This window comes from Passer montanus, unplaced genomic scaffold (genome assembly GCF_014805655.1).
Source record: "Passer montanus isolate IOZ18808 unplaced genomic scaffold, ASM1480565v1 scaffold7, whole genome shotgun sequence".
In the NCBI taxonomy this organism is placed as follows: domain Eukaryota; kingdom Metazoa; phylum Chordata; class Aves; order Passeriformes; family Passeridae; genus Passer; species Passer montanus.
The window spans coordinates 2693460-2715651 of record NW_024372147.1 but is presented as its reverse complement, the minus strand read 5'-3'; the positions used below and the strand labels follow the sequence as shown (position 1 = coordinate 2715651).

Sequence of the window (22192 nt, the reverse complement as noted above, 5' to 3'; positions counted from 1 at the left end):
ACCCTCAAAAATACAACAAACACATACACAAATAAACAAAGAAAAGGAATCTAGTGCAAGTAATTGTAATTAAAACCTGTTGCAAAGCCACACTAAAAATTAAGTTGACCATCTCTTTATTAGGGTCTTTCCTAAGTCAACTTTCTTAAACAAGATATATTTGATTAATACATCCTCTCCAAATTATGCAGATTCTATTTATTTACAATGATGTATTTATTATTTACTTTTTATCTACTTATTCGATACTGTTTATAAAAACTGTTGACAAGAGCTGTAACTTTTATTTTAAGGCATAACTGGATACCACTTCCTGTTTCTAATGCTTCATTCATGTTGCAGCTCTCACATAGTGCAGGTTCCCAGGATAAAAGGTCACTTTGCTACTATAGTAGTTTTGTCTCCCCCATTTTACATAGAGGACTGAAACCATTACCTATGGGAATCTCTGGGCAGACGTTTTAGCTGTTTTCTCACACGCTTTTTCCCTTCTTTGTAAATCCAAGATTCATTCCTCACTGCCTTACCCTTTCCACTTCTGAAGCCATCAAATTTAGCCTTTTCCTAACCAAAGAGAAAAGGGTGTATTCCACTAAACCTCCACTGCCTTTGTAATGAGAGTAGGCCACTCAGGTAAAGGCCCCACTGCAGTCACATGTGAAACATCTAACTACTGAAACCTCTGTTTCTTCAGTGATCCTGAAGAAAGGGCTATTTTGATACAGAAATAAACTGGGTGCCTTCTCACACAAGAGCCTGATTGGCTCTTTCCAGGGCCATCCATATAAGCTTAATCAATCAAATCCTATTCCTGACCAAATCCCACATCAATGAAGAAGCATCAATAATTCACATGCCATGACAACAGGATGAACTGAAATTACCTTTTCACAGGATTTTCTGCCACCCTCTGCAACCCAGGAGAAAAAGCCAGCTGACACGCAGCCAGCCTATTTGCCAAGCATGCCCTACCCTAGTGAGCCTTCAATAGGTTCAGCAATGAATTTCTGATTCTTTGGCTCAGAATATCTGACATTAAACAGCTAAGACATTTGATTATCCCTTTATTTCTACAGTAAAATGCTGACATAAAGGACTTCTGCAAAAATTTATAGGTGATGAACCTTGGACTACAATATTCAGGGTTTGCTGCTTCTCTGAAGTGATTCACGGCTTATCCTCATTATTAACACACAAAGCAACTAACTACTTCAACAAAGTCAAAAGGTATTGTTAACTAAAGTTCAATTGTGTAAATATTCCTTAAACCCACACCACTTCTGGCATCACCTCTCAAATTCTGCCCATCTCAGAGACACAGTGATTTAGAATCTCCTACAGGACATCTCCTTGTTCTGTCCTTGAAATTACCCTATTTCCCACAGATCAGAAACATTAAACAAATGCTGAAGTAGTGAAAAATTTAATGAGATGGAGTAATGCTAACAGGAGACAACAGAAAGGTAAAGAAACACTTAAGAATTACAAAAAAAGTATTTTCAAGAAATTATCCAAACCATACCTGGCTATCTCCAGTGAAGTCTTTGTTTTCTTTGATTTGTGGTACATCTCTACTCTTTTTTCTAAGCTCATCTATCCTTTCTTCACATTGTTCTTTTAATTCTTTCATCTGACTGATGCACTGTGAGCTGAAAAAAACACAAACAAGACAATTAAATCTAATCTAGACTCTTCTATAGTGTAATTTTGTACAATTATCTAATTTTTTTTCTTGATATATCTATTTTTTTCTTTATGTTTTATTACTGCCTTAACTCTACTACCTGGTTTTACATTTGAGAAGTCACTAGGAAAATATGAGGCATTGACCTAAGTCCTAAGGACAAATTCATAGTGCAGGCAAGTTCTATAGGAAGAAATTAATTTAAAATACTTTTGTCTGACAAGCTACATGATTTTTCCATTGTGTCTTTGCTAACCACTTAAGTCCAGGTAACTTAAAATCAATTGTGATCTTTGAAGCATTTCTAGTATGATTACAGAAATTAATATTTTGGTTTTAGCCAGAAAGACAAAACAGAAAGTAGCAGTTGAAATAGGAAACAGATGTAATCTACTGTTCAGCAAAGTGCAGTGCTGCAAGATGCAAAAAAACATGTTACAGAAATGGAGTTCAGTAAGTTCCAGAAGGAATATATTTTACATACTTTTAATAGTTACACAGCACCATTAGGATCTCAACTTTTGTGACAGCAGTCTTCCGTCTGCATCCATGCAGCCTGTCTTGCCCTCACAGCTCCCTAACTCCTAGGTAAGGTCTGCTGTTTGCAGCAGTGTTTCTCCTAAAGCTGCCAGGGCAGTGTTCTCCCCTTCTGTGGATGTGCTGGGGATCCTGTGCAAAGCCCAGGAGTTTTGTCAATCTGTTTCTCAAGGCAAGTGGCTACAGTCAGGGCAAGATAATCCTTTCTCTCCCACTCTCTTCCCTAGCTGTTTTATAGCTTTCAGTTTATATCAGAGGAAGAACATGACCTAGTGAACAACAAACCAAGACAACCATTACCCCATAATACACACAGACAAGTCTTATAAACTAATCATCATATGACCCCAAGTATGCTCTGACTCCACTATGAAAAGGAACAGCAGTTTGAGTGGGTCCCAATAACAAATGTGTCACACTAGGGGAAAATATGGATGAAAAAAATCACTATCAATGTCAGTATCCACAGCCCTCGCGAGCCTGCTCAACGAAGAGCAAGCTCTTGGCTGGAGATGACATTTTCTAGCAACAAAGAAGTTTGATGGGATTTTAAACCCTTTCTCCTTTCTCTCTCTCCTTTGTTTTTCCACTCAAAGGTACTTCCAGTTTTTACATATACAATCAGCTACAGACCTTGCAAACGCATCTTTCTGCATTCAAAATCTTTTCCAGCAACCTTTGTACAACAGCGTGTTCAACATAGTGCAAGTTTCTCATCCCCATCACTAAGACTAAGAAGGGTGGTGAATTTCTCCTTATTCTGGCTCTGACCAGTGTTATTCTGAGTGTCAATACCCTCTGCACAACAGCAGCTGTTTCAGACAGGCATGTTGCAGTTTCTCAAGCTGAAAATAAAGTACTATGTAATCCAAAGGAGTTTCCAGGCTACATGCACTCTATGAGAGCAAGTGACTCATTTTCATTGCACTTTCACCCTTCTCCTTCTCCAACCCTGCCTCTCAAAAGCAAAAAATCCTTTCTGTAGTTCACACCTAGAAAGGAAGAACAGCATTACCTTTATTATGTTTTCTTGTAGACCAGACATTATTCTAAAGTCTGATTTGACAGTGCTAATACAGGGAAGAGTCACCAAAATAAGCTGTGCTTTAAGCTGGTGAACATCAAGGACAGTAAAACAGCATAAGCTTGAGTTATACTCACATCACTATTTTCTAAGAAGTAAAAGGACATATTAATTGTGTAACAGTTTTCAAGTTTGAAAAAGATGTAGTACACAGACAACCTGAAGTCAGAGACTGAGCATTTGAGAAAGCTTGCACTTTGATCCCAAAATGCAGGTGAAAATAAAGTTCATTTAACATCTGTGACAAACCCTCACCATTTTAAGCTTATTATCTGTAACACAATTCCCTTCTTTTAAATGAGATACTCATGCTTACAACAACTTCTAGAGTAAGGGACAGCCTTAGTTTCTCCACCTCATCCCATCACCGTGACATTTCAAATGTGCTAAACTAATATTCTTAAATTCAGTGTCTGTGGCATGTTTTCTCCTTCACTACATAGTTAATTCAATGACACAGAGCTCCCCTGTGTACACACAAAGCAGCCCAAATAATACTCTCCTCAGCTGCTCCCAGGCCCACCAAGGGAGCCACCAGCCCATCCAAAGGGGCTCCCAAGAGCCTAAAGGAGCACAGAGGCACAAAGGTGGAGAAGAGCCCGAACTAAAAACTCATAAGGAGGGACAGCCCATCTAGACCAATCCCACAGCACGTTTTGTGCTAGCAGACACTCACTCTCAGGACAGTGTTGTGTGCACTCATGTTTTATGTGTTCTGTGTTCTGCATACCTGGCCATGTACAGATGTGGTCTGCTTGCACAGAACACACGTGCAGCCTCTCCCTGCTGGGCTGCTGGATTTGCCTATGCCCAGCATGAGAAACAGCGCACCTTTATTCTCCAGGAGCATCTACCATCTTTTCCTTTCAACCCTACCAAAAGAGATTACTCCTGCACTTACACTCTTGCACTTGTCAGGTCTGCAAATATCACACTAATTATCAGACTTTTTACACACAGTGAGATTTCTAAAGATGAAGTTATGTAATAAACAAAGCTCTTAGGAACAAAAATGCATTTGAATCTTGGAAGGTATTCAATAACAATTTCAACAGATGAGTCCAGAAGCTTCTGTTTCACTCTGGCTGCTGCAAGACAGAAGGATCAGTGTGCCAGTGAGCCTTTGCTGAAGAAGCTCTAACCATGACCAGACAGCACTGGGCACAGTGTATACCAAGGGTACGTTGTAAAGTTGACTGCTGAGGAATGTGTGCTCCTTTTGCACACAACACCAGTAAGGCCAGATAGCTCCTGCTGACTTCTGCATGGAAAATGCTAAGCTCATTCGAAAAACTGCTAAGATGAAACTTCAAGACTCAGGCACAAGAAGGAACAATGATTTTCTTTTTTCTTCTAAGCTCAAAGATTTTGTTCTTATGCATTTCATATGCACAACTGCTTTTACCACTGTCTTCTACAGAACAGCAACTGAATGTTTAAAAAGAGTGATTTCCAATGTGCTGTTTGAAAAAGACATTTGACTTCTGTTATCTTTTTATAACATTTTCATTATTTTTATATGAATAATATGATCTCTCTATTTTTGCACTGGGCACAGTGTACTTGCTACCTAAGGTGCAAAACCTTCATCCATGCAAATCCAGGTAAAACAAAGAAGCACATAATCAGGTCTAATGCCCCTTCCTGGAAAGGCAGATGAACAGAGAGGCAACGCAGCAGTTTATTCCTAATTGGGAGGGGAGGAAGGAAGACAGATTAAAAATAGCATTTGGAGTCTTTCCAATAATTCGTATTTTTCTAAGCTCACAATCACATTGGGAAAAGGTAGTTTGTAAGCATTTAAAGTGACAGTATTAAGTGAGCATATAGCAGAGAGGAACATATATAGTCATGCACCATTAAATATCCATTTCTGCAATTACCTAAACACAATGTAAAGTTAGTTGTGTAAATTCATTTAGCAGAGAAATATTAACATTCCAACATCCTCCCTAAAGGTAAACAAGCACTGTTTTAAAAATACATGTTCCTCCTAGACCTGTGTGAATACCGCATAGTACTGAAGCTATAAATTATTTTATGAAAATTTGAGTCCAAAGTATGTTTTCCTCACTTGCACTCTTAGGAAAGAAGTCTAGAAATATAATATGAACATTTAAGTATTTTGCAGCAAAGCTAGTGAAGATAGCATTGTTCCTTCTCTGAGATAACTGCCTTTACAGACTCCCATGAAGGCTCTGTAGGGAATGGTGCACCTGACTCAAGATCAACCAGAAGCAGCTCAGCTAGCCGTTCAACTACCACATGGCTGATTGACCACACCTGTCTCTGCACTTACCTTCAGAAAAGCAAGCCTATCTTTACCAGTGTATCATGCTCAGTTCTTCACCTTGAGCCAGCCCACACCTTGGAGCTATGCTGTCTGAATACAACCTTCCTCTGTTAAACAAAGAGGGACTCATAAGCAGGAGTGCTCTGTCAGTGATTTCCTCAACACAGCCAGGCTTGTAAATATTCACCAGATATGTGTGATAAACCTCCAAGTTTTCCTAAGCCAGATGAACTACATTTGCCATGTATCACTTCCCTGCACGTGTATATCAATCCAGTGCTTAACAGGTATACCTCTCATGTGGAGCATGACTGTCCAGCAGATAGATATATTTATGCTATATACAGATCTATTAGTTCTTGCTGATCTCAGACTTAGAAGAATACACTGGAAAACAGATTCACTGACTAGCACAGAACTAACAACAGAGGTCCATGGGTCTCAGGTATGTCATTTAACTAAACAGCCAACAGACACTGCTTAACAACCATGGTACACAACGAACAGAGGGGGAAGGCGCCCCTTAACACACATATAAGCAACCCAACTTATTGAAAGGCAGGTACAAATAAAGATTCCAACTTCCTTCTACATTTCTGTTAGAAGTCTTAAATTCTCCAGTAATATAATCCATTTAGGTAATCTTTATTACAGAAGTAATAATCAAAAAAAAAAGGTGACAACCAACTGGTAATCAGTAAGTACCATAGAAGCACTAACATTAATCTTTAATTCTAAGGTGGAGGAAAAAATAAAAATAAGAAAATATTTCCTTCAAGTGTAGCCTGCAGAATTCAAGTTCTTTGAGTGTTGTGTTCCACTTTCAGTTATAATTCCTACAAAACCTGGTAAAACAATGGCTGCTGTAAAAAGACCTATCACTACAACAATTACATTCTTGCAGGAATATCATTATGAGAACATGCAAACAGCAAATTCTATTGCATTTTTATATCTATCCACAAGGGGGAAGATACTATAGATTGTGAAAGCAGGTAAAAGAAACAAGAATATTACTGAGCAGAAAGAACAGAGGAGAAATTCCTAGAATTGTGTTTAGTGTAAGGATATTGATAAGTATTTTCGTTCAGTTATCCATGCTTTAAAATTCAGTGGGAAATCTCAAGAAAAAGCCATGACTAGGTATGTCATTAAAGCAAAACACATGAGTCTGATGGTACCAGAAATTCCCAAGTCCTTTGTCAGCTCAATAAGGTATAGCTTCTCATAAGGTATTCCCCTATCTTAATTCAAACTTCTTCACAATTTAACCTCTTCATGTTTCAATTTTCCCACACAATTCTTAAGTGATAATATTACTACCTTTATCCTCTTGCAATAGAAGGAACATCAAGAAGTATCTGGGCACAGAGATGACTAACACTGGAAAGTTAATGCTCTTCTCCAAGATCAACTGTGAGCAATTTCAGATGAGTCTCTTTAAAAATGTGCATTTACTGACAGAGCTATGGCAAACACAAGAGTACTCTGGGTTATAATCAAGTCACCTATAATTTGGGAAGTCATCTTTCCTAAAGAACATACTTACAGGTCATATGAGAACTTCTTCTGAAGGTTAGTCTGGTTCTTCTGAAACCAGTAAACATCCTGCTGTAGCTTTCCATATTCCGTCTGTAACGCTTTCAAGTGTTCTGGTCAAATCAGGATTAAAATACACATTAAAATACACATATAAGTACAGACTCCAAACCAGAAATATCAAAAAACAAATCTGTAATAACAATGTTAAATTAATTCATTTGTCATGCAAACTGCATTTCATACACAAATGCATCGATAACTGTTGAATTTATTCAACAAGGGTGCACGGGATCTGGTAAGAATAATCTTTCAGCATAATATACTGGCAAAACAGTAAAATACATATTTTTACCTACTTTTCCTCTTAAGGAATACACAGAACTCATTTGCAAACCCTGCTAGGTTGCAGTCTAGAAAATCTTTACATCTGTGAAATCATAATCAGAACACAATATGAAAGAGCATTCACATTTATCAGTCATATATAGACAAGCTTGCAATGCTTCCCTGAATAATATGCAATTTATACTCATGTTCCTTAGCAAAAGAGGCATCTATGATTTAGAGCTTTCTTCCTGACAGAAACTTCTGTGAGATGGCATCAGAAGACAATACCACGACATACTACTTTATAGGATTCATTCCCAAGTACCTCCAGAATACATTGCTAACAACAATTCTGAAGCACTACCATGAATAGAATTTAATTAGACTGACTTTTTTTTATTTATTACAAGATTTGTGAATTCCTCTGGTGCTAAAATGCATGATCCCACACCTCAGGGAAGAATGCAAGAACATGTTGCCAGGTAAAATGAAGAAAAAATGTATTAATTTAGTTCTATTATATTATATCATAAGAGCCAGGAGTACTACATCAAGCACTACCTGGATAAATCCTTCTACTGTTGAGACAGACTAGACTGACACTTAACTGGAGCTATGCAGTATGAAGTATCTAAGTCATGGCAGCTCCTGTACCACGCCCATGACTTGAAGAAAGGCAGCATTCTCAAAAGACCACAGAAAAATGCAAGTCTTAAAAACAGAGGGCCTCAAAAACACTATGGGAGAGAGTCACAGGGGTACCACAACATACCTCGTAGACTCTGAATCAATCGATCATTTACTGTGATGTTATTCATCAGCATTGCCTGAAAGAAGCAGAAAAAAAACAGTGTTTTAATTGCAAAGGGCCTGTATTACCACTATAAACAACACCTATCAAAGCACTTGTAACAAGAGCTACTTATTGTGTGTCACACTCGTGACAGTGTCACAGTTGAACAAAACCTTTTAGCTGCTTTAGAGATCTCCTACTGCAAACAACAAACATTCATTTTTACCCAGATGTTCCAGCATAGGAGAGTGGGGGAATATATGACTGCACAAAGTAAAAGAGGAAGAATTTAAAGGAATTTATAGATAATAAAATTACTTGTCACTTTATTCTAATTTCATCTCATAACTGGAGTCACAGTCAGACTTACTGCATTTATTTCTTGATGGAAGAATACAACATCACAGCTCACTATCAGTTACCCTCTCACTCAGGAATCAATACATCCGCATGCAGGCATACAAAGATGATCTATGAAAACATTAATCATTCAGCATAAAGCAGCTCCATGAAAGCAATGTGAAACCGTTGCATTGTGTCACTTTTCTACCTATCTTCTCAATTGCTTTCATGTTGGAGTGGCCTTCCTCCACTCCTTTGCTTCGTTTTCCCTCTCATTCTGAAGAGGTAGTCAACATAGGAATGCGTTTTGTCTATTCTTTCATCAATCTCCATCTACCATTTCATATACACACATTCCCCAAAACACCTGAAAACAGCTAAGTGTCACAGCTAAGTAAAATTATTCCTGTGAGCCAAATGTCAGGATAACTCAGATTCATATTCAACATTTATCAAGTCTGATGCAGAAGAGTTCTTAAGAATACAAAAAAGAGATCCATTGACTCTTCAGAAACAATCCAGTCCAGTCTACTAAGGTATTTCTCAGGCTTCATTGTCAGTTCCCCTATTATCTTTGTCCTGGAAAACTTCAGGGTTCTTCAATGGTCCCAGAAAATCAACTCCCCTGTTTCCCAAAGTTTCTGCTCTAGTACTGATGTGTGCGTTTATGTCCACATAAAGAAAAAGAAGGAACAGCATCCACTCTGTCTGCCCAAGTCACCTTGAAACACTGACAGCATTATTGGTGCCTTTCTTCCCAAGGCTACAGTAATAAGAGCCAGCTGATTACATGAGTGCAGCGTTCAATAAATCTGAGTGGAACAGCACCCAGCAGAGCAGTAGATTTGTCTTTGAATGACCCTTTATAGTCACACTTCACAGAGGTGGTCATTCAGCTACATTTCTACACCATTCTATATGAACAACTGTTTTGTGAACACCACCATGAAACCTCAAGGAAAAAAATGTCATGCTCAGGCAAAAAGAAACTCAAAAACCAGTAACAACTTATATGTAGGCTCGTTTAATATCTCTCCCTCTCCTTTCTCATAGGATAGGTAAATAAGAAATTCATTTGTTTTCACTGATTTATTGGGAAAAGGAAATTTATGTTTCACTGAAAATTCCAAGTGTGGACAGTGTAGTCAGGTTGTTCCAGGATTACCACCTTCAGGACAATACAACATTGGCCATTAGCAGAAACTGTCAGAGGACTAGAAAAATCAGTATGATAGAGCAATTTATAATTTTATGTTCTTACCATTTTTTGTGGGGCTTTGTTGGTTTTGGTTTTATTTATCTGGGGGGAAGGGGGGGAAGGGTGGGAGCAAATGGGGAGGTGGGTCTGTAAAACCAAACTCCTAAATGCCAGGATCACTTATGTGACAGTAAAACATACAAGTGTTACATATTTTGAATATTAGGACAATAATAACTGTGAATAGCTGAAGTAAGAAAAATTACTTTCCACATTAAAAAAGTCTCTTTGAACCACAACAGGGAAAAGAAATAAGTCTGCCTTGGTCTTTATGGATTGCATATAAAACTTCCTTTTGGCAATGCCACACCTATCTCCTTGAACGTGTGGGCAACAGTCCAGGCAAAACCCTGTTAAATCCTAGTTAGTTGCAAACTTGACCAGGAAATACTGTTTAATAATTTACAGCACAGTATTGCAACTGCCACCTTCCAATCAGACAAGTCAATAACATCAGCCTTCCATTCTTCCTCCTATAATTCAAGTGTTAACTCATTTTCATCTTGTGGCTGTAAATTAAGCAAACATTACTTACTTTTGGGGTTTTATGCTAGTCAAGAATGAAAACTGCTGGGAAGTACTCAGCAGACACATGCCAGTACTCAGTTCTAGAAACTCACATTTTAAACTTCATTTAGCCCACAAAACAATAGCTATAATCCCATGAGCAAAAAATCCAGCCTTTGGAAAATCGCCCTATCACCATACCAGAATCTGAGATTCTGTGATACAGTAAATCTGTAACATAGAACCAGTTTATTCTATTTATAAACGTGTTTGCACAGAAATCCTTATGACTACACCAAAGAGGAAAAAACTAAGTATTTTGATTGGAGACAATGCTGTGGACAGCAGCACTTCAGACATCAAATCTCAAAAGTCTGAGTCATGCTTCCACCAGTAGTGTGGGAAACAAATTCTCCAGCTGTACAGCAATTTTTTTTAACAAAGCAGCTGAGGACTTGTTTGTTATTTACCACAGAACATGTCTACATAAGGATTATTCCACTTAAGAAACACAAAGCTAAAGTTACTGTTTAAAAATAATGAAGTGTGATGCAGAAATATGCATGAGGAAGTTTTGCGATAAATTATTTGAAGTATTTGTTTTGAGCATATACTTGGACTATGTCAATGCATTTCATCTGAATAATGCCAAACAGTATTCTCTGTACACATATTCCCTGGAGGAATTACGTACTTGGACTATGTCAATGCATTTCATCTGAATAATGCCAAACAGTATTCTCCGTACACATATTCCCTGGAGGAATTACTATAGTAATTCCTCCAGCATTTGCTGCTATCAAGAGCAAGCTAACCCAAGCACACTGAACTGACATATGCCCTTTCTAACACTGACTGTATGTGGTGGATGTAAAAGCATAATGAGTATGTATGTAAAAGCATAATTGCAACAGAAAAAAGAAAGCAAATAGTTTGATAAGCATAAACACTAAAACTTAAGTGAAAAGGGGCTTTGCATACACAAATATAGCGCAAAGGAGACAAAGATAAGCCACGGGACAAGTAACTCAACTAGTAAGAACAAAACCAACTGTGAATAAAGCAAGATGGGAAGGTAAGATTTATACATGCAGAAACAGACACTTTAATTAATCAGGGAAAAGCGGGGCACTTATTTCATGATTAACTCAAACTGATTTAAGTCCTTCCAACAAAGAGAAAGAGTAGCTCTGTCTTGCATCTTCCCACGACTCCCCACACTACTCTGGCATTAGCATGAGAATAATGCTGGCAACACACTGATGTTTTAGTTACTGCTCAGTAGCGCTTACACTAAGGCAAGGATTTGCCCATTTCCCATGCCCTGCCAGCCAGCAGGTGCACAAGAAACCAGAAGGAAGCTCTGTCAGGCGTCTCAAACTGGCCAAAGGGACATACCTTACCATAGCCCATTGGACATAAAGTGGGGGAGGAGGCATTGATAGCTGCTGGGGAACAAGTTGGGCACCACACAGCAGGTGCTGAGCAATGAGACTGTGTATGTCTTGTTTCTGTTGGGTTTCATTCCTCTCAGTTATCAAACTGTTCTTACCTCAACACAGTTTTCTTCAAAAATCTAGAGAGAGATGTGGAGAGTGAGGAAGAGTCTGCATGATACTTAGTTGCCAGCTGGTGTTAAAACATGAGAACCAGCCACAAAAAGACTTCTTGCTTCCAGGCCAAGAGACAAAGAGCTAAACTACCTATTAGTGTGTGGGGAAAACATTCATAAATATGGTTTTCAGGGAAATATTTCTCTTTCAGATTGGTCATTGTGTTGCACACTCACATATACTTCAGTGGAGGCACATCAATTAAGTAAGCCTTACAACAAATTTCAAGCTCAAAATTGAGGAGGTATTATTAATTGAAACCTATTTCCCAATAAACAGAATTCCATTCAGAAATTGCACTTTTCCTCAATAAACATAAAAACCCCCACCCAACCAACAAAAGAACCCCAAACAAAAACCACACAACCAAACAAATTAACAACCCACACACCTAACAAAACCTAAATCCAAAAAAACCACCTCTGTTTCTACAGAGTGGTTCTGCCAAAAATCTGAGACTCAACCTTGTTTCACAGCCTGTGCTAAAAGCAATCTAGGTTCTGTTTTGTCACAGAGAACACAAGGACATGCACACCATGACATGATGCAGTTCTTTCTTCAAAACCATGGAAATTGCCAAGTTAGTTTCTTAACATTTAAGCACAAGAGGGTGGTATTTGACACACATGAATACAAAATTACTATTACAGGTACTGGGCAACACCAAGTAGATTGGAGAAAAAAAGCCCCGTGAAGCTACAGGACTTCACTTCACTTTAATCACTTTCCCTCATTTTGTGTTTAACCATAACCCAAACAGTAGGTAATGTAAGCAAACCAAAATCATATGACATGAGAATATTAATATAAAACTTCCTTATTTTTTCTTCCCACTATGTGAAGATATATGTTGAACAGAGGTGATCTGATGTACCAGTTATGAAGAGGCATACTGATTTCCCTTGATAATTTAGTAATATTGTGCTACGGCAAATATGGGACATGAGGCAGTGCTTACCTCAAAGCTTTTCCAAAACTAGAAGACACAACACTGTTTGGGTTGGAAAAAAAAAATTAAAAAACCAATACATATATAGTCCTCAGTGAAAAGGTACCTCTCTACTCTCTCCTACAGACTACTGTATTTCCTTCTGAGTGGAGTAGATTCGCTGCATACCAATAGGTACTTTGTGTCAGAAGACTGTGCTGGGAATTGAAATTTTCCCAGAGGGAGGGCACCAGAGAGCAGCTGTGGCCAGTGTTAAAAGATACTGAGCAACAGGACAATTACATGCTTCACACAGAACATACAAATCTTGGCACTTCTCAATAAAACAAGATTTGGGCTGGAGAAGATTTATGTAAATCCAAAGAAAACTACCAACTGCAAAATCATTCCAGAGATATTAAACATATTGTTGTCCTGTTATGCTCTTCAAAGAGATGTCTGTGGCTCTGTACATCCCAGAAGCTACAAGTCCTGAATAACAACCACACAGATTAGAAACAGCCTTTTTTCACACCTGAACTGTTGTTATCAAGTGTTCATGTAAGACTACTTGATCTCATCATTCTACTTCTGTATGGACTTCCAGAACCTATTTCCTAAATCTATACTAATCCTTAAAAATTCAAGCAGGTCTTTTAAAAATAGACTGGTGACAGTGTTTTATACACTTTCAGACCTAAGAAAATAATTACAACAGTAATTTTCCAGAACTACATTGTCCCAGTGAATGAACCCACACAGTATGATAGGCTCAGACTACTGATCTTCTCATCCTTCAAGTAGCACAGATACAGCTCTACTACAAAAGAAGACAGATTTAACTCAAAGTGATTACGCTGCTAGTGACAATTACTTTAACTGGGCAAAACACCTTACTGGTGTTTTGGTTTGGTATGAAAGTATAACAATACTGTAATTATTCTGTATTTTATCAGCAGAGTAATAAGACACAGTGAGCAGAGACGAACTGCAATTATGATGGGTCTCAAATGTTACTTGTGACTTGCTCTTGGTTAGAAGTCCAGATTGTGTAAGTATGCCTCATATGTGAGTTTCTTCTACAGCCAAAAGAGCCATAATTTCTTCCTCAAAAAGTGGGAGGTTTGAGAGGGACCAATCATTCCTACAGAACTGCTGAAAGCACTTTAATTTTTCTTTAAGAACAGCAAGAGCTAAGCAAAATCTTATTTATGACTTGAAGATCTGTAGTTAGTTATAGTTTGTAAAATTCTTGTAAAAGGATTGAGTATCTCAGGATTTGGATTTGCATTCGTTCTTCCTGACTAGGTAAACACTAGCCACTAATCCTCACAGAGTAAAAGTTCAGTTCAAGGAGCAAGCTTCCCACAATCAGAAAGGGTGAATTCATTACTTGCCTACCAAGAATCTCAGATTCCACTGCAATCCATGGAGCCAAAAAACAAGGATATACATTTACATCGTGTATATACCATCATATCTTATATACACAAGATATGAACATACAAAACACATTTACACATGGATAGAGATATACATGAACAAAAAAGCTCAGAAATTGTCTTTTCTTATATTCTATTTCCCTTTGTACAATAATCTCTGGTCCTAGACAGCTTCTTCCAATAAAGGTCATTAGTGAGGAGAATTACACTTTCCCTCTCTTCCCTGCCACTGCATCAGAGGCATTCCTGAATTACAGTGGATGAATACACACCAACTTGGCTGATGTCTTCTTCTGACAAATGCACAGCTTTCCAGCAAAACAGCTCTCCCTACTCTTGCTGGAAAACAAACAGCGTCTCTGCAGAATATTTGTTTGTGTGTCACAAGAAAAGCAAATTTTGAATTTGATGCAAAACGGTCCATGGGCATATACCTGGTCACCCTACCACTTCAGGCTCCTGTGTGAGGCACACGCTCTTCTCCAGTCACAGAACAGAAGTCAGGAAATTAGTCCAATGCACCATTTCCCTAGGGTATCATTTCCTGGGGTTTCAAAGCAAGCTTTACAGACTATTCCATTACTGAACAACTGTATTTTAGGGTGATAGAGGGAAAAGCACTTAGGAGGCAGGAATTTAAACTACATCAGCCCCAAAATCCACCTTTCCCAGCATACCACCTCTAACACTGAAATGCCAAATGAATTCCAAGGCAGCCAGCCATAAAACACAGTATTTTCCAAGCAGCAGCTTCTTCTGTCTGAGGAACATTTGGAGACAGAACAAACACCTTGGAAGTGGGTTAGGTGTTTGTCCAAGGTCATCCAGTTGCTCATTAACCTACACAGACCCACTGTAACTGGGTATTATGGATGCCATGCACTTGCAGCTTCACCACCTATTACATGAAGAACACTACCTTCTGCTCAGTCTGAACTACAACTTGATGATGGCATTTGAAGCATATCAGTGAATACAAAACAACCCTGCCTTCCCTCTCCCAGCCATTAACATTTTGTTTACCATTTGGAATCCTGAAGATGACTGTGATGGTTCTCCTCTGCTGACCCTTGTCCAACCTGTAAACCACACCCTGGATTCCTGCAGAGAAATTACTGCACAGCTTTGGTGACCTTTGCTCTCCTCTCTGCACCTTTCACAGCACTTCAAAACTCCACTGGTGACCCCCCACACACAGTACAACAATTAACCCAGTGTATTTCTAAACTGTTTTGTAACTTTTGCCTCGTCATTCACCGTTGCAATACCACTGTCTGACCACATGGCTGCATAATATCTCTACAAGCCACTTCAACTCCAGGTGCGAATGTGTTCACTTGTCTTCCCCACCTTCATCACCAACTCTTTCAGGAGAAAACTTCAAGATGCTTCAGAAGAAAGACTTTCTTTTCCAGAAGCCACATTGACTGTTCCCCAGATACCACATTATACCCCATGTACAACAGCAGTTCTAGTTCTGTAAAATACCTATCACTACTTCTCCTGGCCTGGATGCCACATTTTATGAACAGTTCCTATATGTCCTCTAGGCTCAAAAACACCACAAGGAAAGTGGATTGTGTGCTGCTACCTACCACTCATCTAATGCCAGAAATATGAAGCAAAAAGATGTTACATCATGCTTGGCAGAAGTAACATTTAATTCACTAAACCCCTTAAAACTCCAGGATAAGGTCCAGTCACCATCTCTCAACATCTGCCCCTCTTGCTAGCCTATGCTGAAAGCTCTCTGGCCAGCTCTTTCAGTGTCTTTTAGTAGCTCTGGCAATATCTACTTATGGAAAGGAAGGATAATACTCCATTATATTTGCCCTTTCTTACCCTTTAATTTCATTTTTTCCATTCATCCGTGTGTTTTCACTCCCTGTAGGACTGAAGCAGAAGGCAAGAAAATGCCACAGCATTCAGTAGCTATACCCAATAAGGAGGCAGAAGTGACAAGATTTGATTACTCACTTGAATCTAGTCTGAATATTCTGAGATATCTTTTCAAAAAATGCACACATTGAAAAAATAGACAAATTATACCTCATTTTTTTTAAAGTATATGCAAAGACTGAACACAAAGAGAAGAGAGAAATTATCAAGGACACATGTTTGTCTCAAAAGAAGTAAAAATAATTGGTTTATTATTTCCTTGAAGACTTGGGGTAAGGATTATTTCAGAATAAACTAATGATATATGACATTGATGTGCACATTCTACCTTCCATTTTTACTCAATTTTTATTCCTCTAAGTTCTTCAAAGATTAATCGGGTGATATTTTTCTCAGGCAACATATTTTGAGGAGCAAACCATTCCCTCACAGTGAACCTGCTACCTGAAGAGTACCTATTACCATCACAAGATGTGACTGTTCAGCCTGCAGAACATAACAGTCCTGGAAAGCTGAGCTATAAATTCAGTCAAGAGACTCTATGGGAGAAGCAATTGAATACTCTCAGCTAAATACTTCGACTAATAGGGAGAAAAGTGATATTACTGACTAACAGCTGCAATCAAGGTGGTATCAGCAACAGAAGGAAAATACACAGCAAACCAATTTGCAAAATACTACACAGCAGGAATCACACATACTGCTATTTAAGTAAGTTTGTTCACATTCTTCACAAAGGAATACCAGCCTACTAGCAAAGTTGAACTGCCAGGAGCACTGCTGAGAAAAGCTCACCTTCTCATATCTTCCCAATACCACTGAGTTTTGGAGGCAGAAAGCCAAGATGCCACAAAATTTGTAATGCAATTAGAAATAAACGTCAGCTATTTATGCTTACAAATATATCTGGGAATATATCTCTTGGTGCATCTTTCTCTTTTTCTTAATTTTTAAAACATTAGTATAAAGGAAAGAAATTGAAGGGACAATCCAAGTACGGTAACGATTTATAGAGAGGATGAGTTTTATTCAGAACTGCTGTTACTTGCAGCTTCTAGTATTTCAAAATAATACAACAAATGCTAAAATGTCCATTCAAGGTCCATTTTCTCAATGTCATACAATATAAAATATTTTGCCACACCAACATTGACTGTAAGTTGCAACACATGAGCACCACTTCCCATAGCAGAGTGTGTGTTGGTAGACAACAGTCTCACAGAAAACTGTAGCTAGGAAAAGCCCTACCTTCTCTTCCTGATGTACTCTGTTGGCATTTTCCATCTGAAGGCTGTGCAAGGACTGGATTTTGTCAATCTGCTGTCGCTGCTTCTCTAGCTCCCCTTGGAATTCATTCTTTTTTTGTTCCACAGCACCCCTCTCCGCTGCCGCCCTGCGGACTTTGCCTTCCAGATCCATGACTCGACCCTGAGGAAGAGATTAGCCAAAGAAAGCAGAAATGTTCCCCCTTGCCAGAATCTTGTCCAATATATTCAAGGAATAGCAAATTTTACAGCACTAACAATGCAGATATCATGAAAGTCCTGTGTCAGCCTGGGATACTAGTCATACACATAGACATACACCTCCCTAATTTTATGTAAATTAACAGGAGTGCATACTGTGTAAAGACTGTAAAATTTCTGTTAAAGATGAGAAAAATTAAAAGCTCAGTACTTGAGCTTAAAAAAAAACCCCAAAACATGAACATAAAAAAGATTAGAGACTACAGTCCTTCTGAAGTACAAGGTCAAACAACTTTTTTAATTTAGCCTGTTGGGAGCTTTGTAACAAGCTCACTCCGAGCTAAAAGTCACAGTGAAATTAATTTGACCGAGATAGAGAATGAGGGGAGTTGCCATTCCAATTAAACTGTGTCCTTGGCCCATGGATGAAGAAATGCACAGACACAGGTGGTGGAGCAGGACAGCCTGGGAAAGTGGTGATAGTTATACCAAAACAGCACGTAAATAGCTGATAGCTAATTAGCCAATGGTGAGGTAGGATTTTGCACTATGCATGATCTAATTAAAAGATGGTGTATAATAATTGGTGATTCGGGAATAAAGACGAGACTTGTCGATCGTCATATGGTGAGCAAGTTTTCCTTCTACATCATTAGCCCATACAATTCTGACAGCTCTACACTTCTCAGTGTTGACCCCAAACTAACTCAGTATGAAAACTCAGCTGTCAATCTGCTTTCCTGGAAGAGCTACAAAAGAGTAGAGGGAGGACAGCACTGCCCAACTTTTACATGAACAATTCACACATGGCTATTACACAAAGACATATAGGAGAGAAATTCATTCATTCATAAACAGAAAATCATCAGTCTTCTTGACTGCTCAAAGAGCAGCTACAGTCAGAAGAAAGCTCAACGCCATCACATCCTGTACATACGATGGCAGAGACATAAGCTAAGGAATCAAGTCTGATGTTTTCACAAGCTTTTCTCCTCCCCCTGCCCTTCTCTTTTTCAAGTACCAATTTAGTTTTGCAGGATGTTGTTTCTAAACATTTTGGATTAAAATTGTTCTTCAGCAGCAACGAGGAATATGAAAACATGCAGGGGGCTAGGGATATCAACAGAACCTACCCATAAGAAAAAAGACCTGGTGATTCCAGGTAGACTGAAAATTAGATATAGTAAAACTATGCATGTTCCAAGACTCCAAGAAAATGTACCAAATCTTCTTACACCACAGTATGTAGCATGTCATGTCCCACCTACCCTGGCTCTTTGTCACAGAAAGAAAGAAAAGGGAGAGGAGCCAGAGGGAAAAAAAAGGAAAATTATTTGCAGTTTAGCTGGAATAGCAAGGAAAAACACTCCTTCTATTTCGGTCATAACAGCTGCAAAGTCTCGCCAACAAACAAATAGGTGTACAGAGTGCTTTAGAAGCTCCATCCATGTTCAGCTATGCTTTTATTCCATTCAGAGTGTGAGACCACGCCAAAGTGAAGTAATTTTCAGCCTAACTTTAGGAGAAATGCGTAAGATGGTACAGTACATGAGTAATATCAGAGGACCTTGTGTCTCTAAGTTATTGAGATCAAGATAAACCAGGATGGTGTCATATTTTTCTCACTATCAGCTGCTTTATGGCTGTGCAGCAACACTTCAGTGCTACTGACACAGTTACTACCCACTGGTAGCCACCATCCTGAGGCCACTGACTGAAGGGAATGCAAGGGATGACCAAAGTCTCGGAAGTCATAAGACATAATGCATGGCCAGACACAATTCCCTGTTTGAATAGTGCCTGTTCTGAAGTGAAACAGGAATTCAACTCATTCAGCTGTCCACTCAGTACTAAAATTTGGCTCAATTACAAAGAGCAGGCAAATTCACTAGATAAACTGGGAAGGAGCTCTCATGAGCCACATTTAATCAACATGCTGTTAGTTTTTAGGTCAGCTTTTTTAAAACAATAACAAAACAAAAAAGAAAAAAATGAAAAACATTAACTGTCCTGCAGAGATTGTCACAAACCAGAAACTTGACTCACATATCTGACATCAGAACAAATTGTCCAGAAAGGATTAAAACCCAAGCTCAACAGCCACAAAAAATATAGTTATCATCAGAAAAATATAGTTATCATCAGACAAGGTAATTATTACATGCGACTTGTATGTCCTTCTTCAGAAAGACCACTTAGAAACAGAAATTCAGATTTTGTTCTTGAACAACCCAGATTACCTTCTGGGAAAAGGTACAGTATGCATCCAACGTTATAGGTCATGTACAAAGACAAATCCAAGAATATCAGCATCCAAGTTTTGACTGGGATAGAGTTAATTTTCTTCACAGTGACTGGTATGGGGCTCTGTTCTGGATCTGTGATGAACACAGGGTTGAGAATATAAAGATGTTTTTGTTATTGCTGAGCAGGGCTTGCAAAAGCCAAGGCCTTTCCTGCTTTGCATACTACCACAATGGCAAGGAAGTTGGGGGTGCTTGGGAGGGGACAAAGGAGGATGGCATTTGTCACATCTTTATTGTGAAACAGCACAAGACAACTGAATGTTTTGTGAGAGTAGAAGTAACAACTACCACACATGCAGGTGTGTTCAAGTTTTGGGTTCCTCTCATGTACAAATAGGCATCCGTCCCATTCCCCCACTACTGATAAGCAACAACTGTAAAATTTGTGGAAGTTCCTAAAAAGCTGAAGTTCCTGACTTGCCACATGAATAAGATTCATCCTTCTTGTGAACTATGTTTACTACTTTCAGAAGTACAAAGTGACATGCAGAGCAAAAGGAACATTACCTGCAGATCCACGCTGCGAGAACTTGCAGCCCAGTAATTGAAACCCAAAACAATTAGGCACGACACGAGCGCAGCCATGAGGAGTGGTGGAGACTTCATCCCGCGACAGCTGTTTCCTAGTCCTACCATTTCAAGAAAAGAACAAATCCGAAGAATCACAGCAAGTATGGAAACCTGCAAATTAAAAAGAGCACATTAGACTGCATCCCCAACTACAGCTATTTTATACATAGAATAAAACTTTCTTTGTAGCAATGCAACAGCTGGCAGCTGACAGGTTTACACCCAGCAAGGAAGGTAAATGTATTAGTGTTGACCTATCTAGATATTTCCATCTGAAAGAAAGGTCATCGCACACTATCAGATTGTACATAAAGCTTCACGTGCTCTTGAGGGGGATGTCTTGAATACTCCTAACAATATAATGAAAATCTGCAATAAACAGAACCAGTCATTCTTTTATCATTCATCTACCCAAAAATCTACACAGACAACACTGAGCTAGAGAACAGATAGCTTTTTACCTAATTTACTCAGAAAATTAATTTCGTCTTGCTGTTTGAGGAGTAATTTGCACTTTGCTTTCTAAAATTGGACAGTTTCAACTTACTCCATCTGACACTATTATTCTAACTTCTTCTTCCCAAGCTGGTAAATAAATATGTAAGTAAGACTGAATCAAATTATTTAAAGAAGAGTCTAAAAATAATAATTAATATAAATATGAGCAGACACTCCACTGATTTCCATGCTACACTGCATTAAGTGTTCTCCATTTTGATCCTCAGCTGCTTTCTCTGCTCCTACAGAAAATAAATAATGAATTAGCAGTATCATGGATACTACTGGTTGTTACTGAGTTTTGTGTTATTTCTGTGAAACAGACAATCTTAAAAGATAGGCAGGGCCATAGGGTAGCTGCAATTCTCTTTGAAATATGCACACATTGATTATGGTGTGGTGAAATCTGTCTTAATAAGTTTAACGGCACCTAGCTTTATGAACCTCAAACTCCAGGGAATCTTGGCTGCAGTTTGTAGAAGACTGCTCCCTTGCTCCCTTGTAAACTGAGATTAACTTTTTTTCTTTCTGCACTCCTGCAGACAGAAGACAGCATACATAAGCACAGAAGATCAGGCAGACAGCAAATATATGTGTATCACGTGACACTAGTTAAATCGAAAATGGTACATTTACTAGTAATATATTGTACAAGCTTTCAAGGTACATGTTTTTAAGCAAAGCAACCTCTTCCCTACTGTTGCAACACACAGTGGCAATGTTTTAAAAATTAATAGATGGTTGCAACTCTCAAAGGATTTACATGTGAACATACACTATAAACAAGGGAAATATGTGATGCCAACACTTTGCAGATACCGGAAATGCAAATTTTAGTGAAGTAAGTCCTTCAACAGCTCACCTATACCTCAGTGTTCACTTGTATTCTCTGCAAAATTCCCTCTCTGCAGTCAAGATAGATTATTTCTCATTTCTCAGCAGACAGTGCACAATACTGCCAGATTCATAAAGGTTTCAAATCCATGTGTTCATTTGAAAAGTTTCGTAATTTGTATTTGAGGATACATACAGAGGATATAAGAGTAAAATGTAGACTCCTGAAAATGTTGCTTCTTCATAAACACACAAACACCACAAAACAA

The 22192-nt window shown here is 38.5% G+C and overlaps 1 protein-coding gene across 10 annotated transcripts in view; it reads right to left on the bottom strand.

Moving 5' to 3' along the window:
• The window catches only part of GOLM1 (golgi membrane protein 1), a 35727-nt gene that overhangs the window by 8785 nt on the left and 4750 nt on the right, over positions 1–22192 (bottom strand). For 8 of the 10 annotated variants that reach the window (XR_005629868.1, XM_039729569.1, XM_039729578.1 and 5 more), the window contains 5 exons: positions 20529–20702; positions 17498–17677; positions 8240–8294; positions 7148–7250; positions 1523–1649 (listed from right to left, as the gene is read on the bottom strand). Coding sequence is in view for 9 of the 10 variants with exons in the window: in XM_039729569.1 (XP_039585503.1) it covers positions 1523–1649; positions 7148–7250; positions 8240–8294; positions 17498–17677; positions 20529–20657 (594 nt within the window). In the remaining variant the exon portion in view is untranslated. Of the gene's footprint in view, positions 1–1522; positions 1650–7147; positions 7251–8239; positions 8295–17497; positions 17678–20528; positions 20703–20849; positions 20873–21519; positions 21626–22192 lie in introns of those variants that run through there. The other 2 variants (XM_039729572.1, XM_039729576.1) reach the window with 2 other exon arrangements.